This window comes from Eublepharis macularius, chromosome 12, assembly GCF_028583425.1.
Source record: "Eublepharis macularius isolate TG4126 chromosome 12, MPM_Emac_v1.0, whole genome shotgun sequence".
Lineage (NCBI taxonomy): Eukaryota > Metazoa > Chordata > Lepidosauria > Squamata > Eublepharidae > Eublepharis > Eublepharis macularius.
In genome coordinates, this window is record NC_072801.1 from 50,573,121 (window position 1) to 50,581,499 (window position 8,379).

The following is an 8,379-nucleotide window of genomic DNA, read 5'->3' on the forward strand; positions in this document are numbered from 1 at the left end:
CATTTTATAGAGGCCTCTGCAGTTTACACAGTGTTTGGGCTTCCATTTTGGGGGTATGTGTTACTGCAGTACATTGCGTTACTGTACATTTCCATCATGCCACTATAAATTTAAAAAATAAAAAGGCTAGCAGCCCTGCTAAGGGCAAACAGCCACTGAATATGTATCCTGCAAAGCAGCCCTACCTGCACAGTTAACCTTTGAGGATGATGAAGTGGCCACAGGGAGTAAGGAAATACTGGGCTATCAGTGTCCATCAGTCAGGAGGGCTGAAACATGGTTAGGCTCAGTCCCTGCAGGCCTCTAGTTTATCTAGCCCCCCTCCTCCCCAACGTTTTCACTGTATTGGAGAAAGTACTTACAGCTACAGCTGTGAAGGCCTGGCTGAGGCTGGGGTAGGGGGTGGCTTGCAGTCATCTGAAAGGCAGATTGCTTCACATATTATTGCTATTGGCTTAGCAAGGGTTTATATGCTCAGGGTGGTAGCTTGTAAACCCCTACCCCTGCTCAGTTTTGTAGCCTTAGCACAATTGACGTTGGTAGCAGAACTGGCCTAGGCTGCTGTAACCTAGTCATGTGAGGGTGACAGTGAACCTGACTGGCAGATAGGTAAGTCCACTGGAGGGGCTCCTGGGGTCAGGCAACAGTCTCCAGGCACCCATGTTTAGACTCCTGGGTTGTATCCTCTTGGGTATTGCCTTTGAGTTTTATAGTGGCGTCTTGAGTTATTTCTTGATTCAGTTATAAAGGGACAGTCATAAAGGGAGCAGCAGTTTGGGGGTTAACCCTTCTCTTCAGGAAGTGGAGGAGAAGGATGAGGTAGACCTGAGGAGAGAGACAGTGAATTAGGTTTAAGGTGGTTTACTGTACATGGACCAGGCAGCTGCCAGCCGGCCTCCTTTATGGGAGCTTCAGCAGCTGGCTGGGCTTTGAGCCTTGTCTCCAGGGTGTTGATACCTAGAGGTGGAGTTTCCTTGGAGTTTCTGCTGCCTTGGGGCTTAACAGCTCTGAGTTTAGTTCAGGGGCGCTGGTGGGCTGAGCAGTGGCCCATTTACCAGTCAGAATGGGGGACTTACTATACACCGTATATGCTTGGAATTTTCCAATCCTCCTGGCAGTTGGTGTGGGGGAGGGAACTAGATAACCCCTCAGCACACTTCATGTGGACAATTAGGCAGTGATGCCCATACCTAACCCTTTCATCCAAATCATATAGGATTTTGAGATGGGTTCCGGAGACTGGTCCTGGCATTTATGTTTCAAAGCAACACCCAGTCTCAATTGCAGATGCAACAGGGCAGCTTGCCCTCAGATTTCCTCTGAGCTAGGCCTTCAGGGATGGCTGTGGTTGTTGGTCAACCAGATATTATAGCCCCCAGCACACGGTGCACCTATGTCTAAGTAGATGGAGGTCTCTAGGCTGGGGCATAGGTTGGTCTGTAGGAGTTATGGCTAGTGGATATATCCCACAGTTATGGGGGTGGGGTTGAAATTAAGGGGCTCGCCTTGTATCCAGTAGCAGCCATCAGGCAGCTTATGCGCCTTTAGGTTCACCAGTAAACCTCCCCGTTTGATGTTGGCCTGGGCATTTTCTGGGGCTACATGATGTTAATGGTTGGTGTGAAAGTTAGATTCTTGAGAATTTGCACAGTGATGACCCAAGCCCTTAAGGAAGGGTCTAGTTGACACTGCACTTAGCCACAAGGAACATGATGGCCAGCTGTTATTTCTGTTTGATGGGACATGAGGATCTTTCCCTCACTCCTGGTCATTCACCAGGGGGTAATTAGTTGAAATTTCCAAGGGCACAGCCCTTCTATTACAGGCCCCATAGACGTGCATGTATAGGCTGGGTGGCCCAGTGTGCTTGAGGGGAGGAGCCGTCCTCTGCCTCACATATTGTTATTCACATGTGCAGTAATAACCTGGGCTGTGAGGCATGGCCCTTGCATGCATAGGCTGGGTGGCCTTGTGAGCTGGAGGGTGGAGCGGTCTCCATTTCACATTCAGTTTATTCACCTGGGTGGTATGACCTTGGTTCATAGTGTCTGGACCTTTCCTTACACGCTCACACAGACTTGCAGCCTGGGCTTAGGCTCTGTTTGGAAAAAGGTGTGCCTATCAGGATTTGAGTCTGCACTATTTCATGTAACGTCACTGATGGCCTTCTGCGGAACTCTGAGAGGAGTGAGCTGGTGGCCCAATCCCTCACAGATCTGTCTGGGTGTGCACTGAGGGCACAGGACCTGAAGTTTGAGACTGATTCAGTGACCCTTCATATTAGGTGGTCCAAGATGGATCAGTGACAGTGGGGGCACAATTGTTCAGGTGGGCCCTTGTGATGAGTCCTAGCAGTGCAACTGCACTGGGCTATCTGGGACCAAAGAGTGGGTCGGTGATAGTAGGCAGTGTATTGGGCATACGTGCACCCCTGCTGACACTCTAAAGAGTTGTGTCTAATTGTTTCTTTTTCTTTTTAGATGCTGTGATTCACTGCAGGAGGTGTTGAAGCCTCAAATGTGGACACAGCATGATTTTCTGGGTGGCTCATCAGGCCAAGAGGATGCCAATCGGGTAGTGACAAGGCCTCTGCGTGCAATCCTCTGCCTCACATTTTGGTCATTCGCCACGTGGTGTTGACCTAGTCTCACAGGGCATGGTCCTTTCCTTACAAGCTCACACAGGCTTGCAGCGCCCAGGCAAGTAGTGGCCTGATGGCTGGAGGGGAGGTGCGAACCTCCGCCTCACATGTTGGTCATTCGCTGCGTGGTGTTGACCTTGTCTCGCAGGGCATGGCCCTTTCCTTACAGGCTCACACAGGCTTGCAGCGCCCAGGCAAGTAGTGGCCTGATGGCTGGAGGGGAGGTGCAGACCTCCGCCTCACATGTTGGTCATTCGCCGCGTGGTGTTGACCTTGTCTCACAGGGCATGGCCCTTTCCTTACAGGCTCACACAGGCTTGCAGCGCCCAGGCAAGTAGTGGCCTGATGGCTTGAGGGGAGGTGCGCCTCCGCCTTACGTTCTGGTTATTACCTGGAGGGTAGTGACCTTGGTCTACTGTGCTTCCCCGTCATGGTGGCGGGAAGGGTCATTCACCTGGGTGGTGATGACCTTGGTCTGCAATGCTTCTGCGTCAGTGTGGCGGGAAGATTGAGACCCACTAGTTTGGGGCTAGGCATATGGCCAACAGAGCCCAAGAGAAAGCTGTCGGGAGGGACTGAGCATCTATTTGCCAAGCCCTTGCATAAAGGCTGAATTTGCTGACCTCTACAGAGGTTATCAGGGGTCATGGTATAAGGCCAAAATGGCCCTTTAAAAGGCTTTGGGAGCAGGAGGGGTATTTATTTGCCCTTTCCTGGCATTAGGGCCGAAGTTGCCAACCTCTACAGAGGTGTCGGTGTTCACCTATTGGTGAAGGGCAACACAATATTCTGTGGTAACTGACGGCAAGGGTGATGGTTGGCACTAGGCTAACTGTGGGGTGCAAGGGCCTAAGCTGAGGCTTGGCCCTAGCTGTGGCAGGTTAGATTTGGGTAGACAGAGCGGGCCGGTGAGCACCCAGTGGCACCTCCCCATTGGTGGGGAATAGGGGACTGTCAGGGATTGGCTGGCGGGCTGTACGGCTGCCAGCTGAGAGGGCAGACTGCCTGTGGGACCCCCTGTACAAGTCCTTCCCTCGGGCTTCATGGCTGGGGTGTATGGAGCTTTAAGGGGGGAACCATTTGCCTGGCCGGCCGGGTTACAGCCATTCACATGGATGGCTCGCACCTGGGGCAGGGGGTGCTCGCCCAAGCAGGTCGAGGAGTTGGTCCAATTGACCCCTTCTCTTGACCTGTAGTACCGCTAGTTATACCCTTGCCGTTATTAAGTTTAATGTTGGTCAATAAATGGCCCAGATTTATACCCAAGCCTTGTGTCTGTCTCTTCATTCCGAATGGGGGGGCAAGATGGCACACCCAGCTGCATGTGAAACATGCTTAGGCTGGGTGCCACTTTTGCCTCACTGCACGAATGGAGAGACCAACCTTACATTCCTGGGCATCCAGGCTTTGGGAGGTGGGGCCTGGCCCTGTAAAGGGCGTCTCCGCCTCTGTAGGGCTCAGTCAGCTTTGAAAGCTCGGCCCACCCACCACTCCCTATGGCAGTACAGGATTAGCTGGTTGCTGGTTACCAGGGCCAGGTAGGAATTTTTTCTCCTTTTCCCAAATTGGCACAGGGAAGAGGTGTTTTTCGCCTACCTTGTACTGTTTTGTAGGTGTGGTATTTGGAGTGGTGGAACTGTAACCTAGGTCCCTGGCAGGTTATATTTGGGTAGACAGAGCGGGCCGGTGAGCACCCAGTGGCACCTCCCCATTGGTGGGGAATAGGGGTCTGTCAGGGATTGGCTGGCGGGCTGTACGGCTGCCAGCTGAGAGGGCGGACTGCCTGTGGGACCCCCTGTACAAGTCCTTCCCTTGGGCTTCACGGCTGGGGTGTATGGAGCTTTAAGGGGGGAACCATTCGCCTGGCCGGCCGGGTTACAACCATTCACATGGATGGCTCGCACCTGGGGCAGGGGGTGCTCGCCCAAGCAGGTCGAGGAGTTGGTCCAATTGACCCCTTGTCGTGACCTGTAGTACCGCTAGTTATACCCTTGCTGTTATTAAGTTTAATGTTGGTCAATAAATGTCCCAAATTTATACCCAAGCCTTGTGTCTGTCTCTTCATTCCGAATGGGGGGGGGGCAAACTCCTCTTGGTACAGAATGATGGGACATAAATATTTGCTAATAAATAAATCATGCTTGGCAGCAACTGAAAATAGTCCCTTTGAAATTTTTGTCTCAGCAATTCCCAAGAGCAGGGAGAAGACCTGTGCATTTTCCCACCAGGTATTGAGTTAAGTTGTTTAGACTCTTACAGTATGGGGATAGGATAGGATATATAGTGGACTGAATGCATCTTAATGATGTCTGTAGGTGATCCTGAATGAATTTCATTTTCTTTATAATGTACTTGGTAATTACTTGTGGTGAGGTTAAGAACACAAATGAGACTACTATTTGGGGGCACTATGAGGTATAAACCTTGAAGAAAACTACAGATTTAGAAGCAATAAAGATGATGACCACCTGGTTGCAAAGAAACCACAAATCTCAGAAAGTGGCTTCTAAAGGTAAACAGTTTCTTAGATTGTGATGGATGCGATGTGAATTAGGATTAGAATAACTGAGAGCCAAAGTAAACGAGTTCTGCAACAGGAATTTTAGCCATGCAGTTTTGTCTTTAAAACAAGCAGGGAGGGGACACTCTGGAACAGGCTGGGGCTGTTGCTGGGAAAGGGTGTTTTAACTCTTTCCACTATGACATTTCCTTTATTGACAATGTGTTTCCTTACTGCTTCTTTAAGCTCTGGTAAAGCGAAAAAAAATACAAGATATGAAGGAAACCTGTCTCTCCCTCCCCCCCCCCCCCACTGGAGCCATGGATCAGTGGCAGAGCCTCTGTTTGACAAGCAAAGAACTCCAACTAAAATAAAAAATCAGATAACAGGTGAAAGACTTCACATGAGACCCAGGAGAGCAAAACCCAGTCAGAGGAGACAAGAGTGTCCTTAACAAACCAGAAGGCTGCATCAAGAGGTGTTTTAAGCTATAAAATGGCATGGCGAAAGAATTGTTGCCTCTTTTCCAGCTCTGTGCCCTTTGATCTCCAGTTGGGTTTGAGCAGTTGGAGCAATCATCTTGTATAGCTTGGCCCAGAGTTAGTAGTTGTCTGAAAGAAGAGTACAGCTGATACTTATTAAGGTTACATTAAGAAAGAGCCAGTTTTGTATGGTGGTTGGACTGTGATCAGGTTCAAATCCTGACTCAGCCATGAAGCTCACTGAGTGATCTTGGGTCAGTCAATCTCTTTCAGTCTAATTTATCTCACAGAGTTGTTGTGAGGGTAAAATGTGACAGGAGAAAGCTATGTATGCCACTTTGAGCTTCTAGAAGGAGGAGGCAAGTAGATTACAGTTCTTACATACAGTTCTTGTGTATATTTACAGATATCTGGAAATATATATAGGGTGAGGATTTTGTGTTGAATGTGTTTGCCCATCAGACTTACCATGTTTGACTATGGCATACAATTGTGAGTTTGAGAAAAAAAGAAAATTTGGTGCTGTGTAAAGAAACTGGAATCACTCCAGTCACCTATTGGGTGGGTGTAAATGGATCTACCACCCTTCAGTTCTGTCTGCTTCTTTTACAGAGCCCTGTCATACAGCAGTTATTGACAGGGCCCTAGAATCAGATTTGCAGCACCTGTTTGTACATATGATTCTGTATCTGACTATGAATGGGAAAAACAGTTAACATTGGTTCATTTATTATGGGTATCCAGTTCATTTACATTCTGGTTAGGGGAGGGTTTTTCAATCTAGTGTGATAATAGAGCAGTATGAAAACACTCAACTGTAAGGAAAGAGGTTTGACCCCCTCCCTCTCAAGATCGCTGAGGAGTCAAAGATTCTAAGGATACAAACCAGTAGATGTGCACCAGTGTTGGTTTATTTGTGAATTGAAAGATTTCAGGATTCACTTCATTTCTGAACTATGTGTACACTTCAAGCAATTACAATAATAAACAATGCAGAAACTACTGTTTCCCTTCCTCATAGGGATCCTTTTGTATATATTTCAATGTGACAATGTATATGTAATCCTTTAATCACTGCTGATTTTTTAAAGTTACTATGACCATAGCATTTTGGATTGCTAAAATTACAATATTAATTTACTTTCCAAATCATAGAATCGTAGAGTTGAAAGGTACCTCCAGGGTCATCTTTTCCAACCCTCTGCACAATGCAGGAAATTCACAACTACCTCCCCTTCCCCTCCACCCAGTGACACGTGTTCCATGCCCAGAAGATAGCAAAACAAAATGTTAATGTTTCTGTAGTTAACCAATATTTCTAGCATTATGCTTTAATTAAATTAATAATCCTGAAATATTATCCAGTAAAATATCCTGATCAATAATTACTGGTTTGAGTTCATTAAAGGTATTTTCACATGTATATAGTCCCTATCAGGACCAAGATGTAAGTCTGAGAATATCATACTAGTACAACACAGATTAATTTCCTATTTATCTTTATTCCTTCTTTTTCCAGGGAGAAGTATTTCTACATACATAGACAATCAAACTATAGTGACAGAGTTTATCCTCTTAGGACTTTCCAGTGATCCAAAGCTCCAGATCTTCCTCTTTATTGTATTTCTATTAATCTATTTGATAACCCTGTTTGGCAACCTGGCTATTATTGTGGTGATAAAAGTAGCTCCTCATCTTCACACGCCCATGTACGTCTTCCTTTCTTATTTAGCATCACTTGATGTTGCTTTTTCCTCGGTTACTGTTCCTAAAATGCTTGAAAACTTTTTTTGGGAGAAAAAGGGTATTTCAATTCATGGTTGTTTTACCCAGGTCTTCTTTGGTATGTGCCTTTTGGTGGGAGAAGGTCTTCTCCTCTCCGTGATGGCCTATGATCGGTACATAGCCATCTGCCATCCATTGCATTATGCAGTGATGATGAGTAAGCAGCTTTATTCTCAGTTAATATGTGGTGCCTTGCTTACTGGCTTCCTCTATGCTCTGCTAAACACCCTTCTGCTGACAACTTTAAAATTCTGTGGCCCCAACATAATTCATCACTTCAGTTGCGAGCCTCCACAACTGTTTGAACTCTCTTGCAGCAACACTTTTGCCAACCATATGGTGATTTTTACCCTGGGCTCATTTTTAGGAATGGGAGCTCTACTCCTAACATTAGCGTCCTATGTTCGCATAATCTCCGCTGTCTTAAAAATTAGTTCCACAGAAGGGAAACGTAAAGCTTTCTCCACATGCTCTTCTCATATGACTGTTGTCATTCTATATTATGCAACTATTTTCTTCAGGTACTTGAAACCCACCTCAAAAGACTCTCAAGATCAAGAGATGGCACCCTCTGTGGTTTACTTTATTTTGACTCCCATGTTAAACCCCATCATTTACAGTCTTCGGAATGAAGAAGTGAAGAGAGGTTTGCTAAATATAGTGTCCAGGGTATCAGAAAGTGACAATGTATGAAATTTTACAGGTGTTAGATAGCAATCTCCCATCCCCTCTCTGTTCCAGTGATTGTGATATACAGCTCAATATTGAACCTTCTGAACCTTCTTGGATCCTATGAACAAGTTCTATGAATGCTAGATAGTCTCTGCTGCAGATTACTCTTCCTCTTGTATGATTCGAGTCCAGTGTCAGGGCTTGCCGCCACTGCCGCTGGGTGTGGCCCTGGGCGGTCTGCTCCTGACGTCATAGGGGGGCCAGGTATGCTGCAGGACCCTGCTCTGTGGAAGGAGGGG

At 47.0% G+C, this 8,379-nt stretch overlaps 1 protein-coding gene across 1 annotated transcript; it reads left to right on the forward strand.

Moving 5' to 3' along the window:
* Positions 1-5,098: 5,098 nt before the first annotated feature.
* Positions 5,099-8,101, forward strand: LOC129339204 (olfactory receptor 1052-like). Its single transcript, XM_054993802.1, has 2 exons — positions 5,099-5,153; positions 7,143-8,101. The coding sequence occupies exons 1-2, from the start codon at positions 5,099-5,101 to the stop codon at positions 8,099-8,101; spliced, it is 1,014 nt and encodes a 337-aa protein (XP_054849777.1).
* Positions 8,102-8,379: the final 278 nt, after the last annotated feature.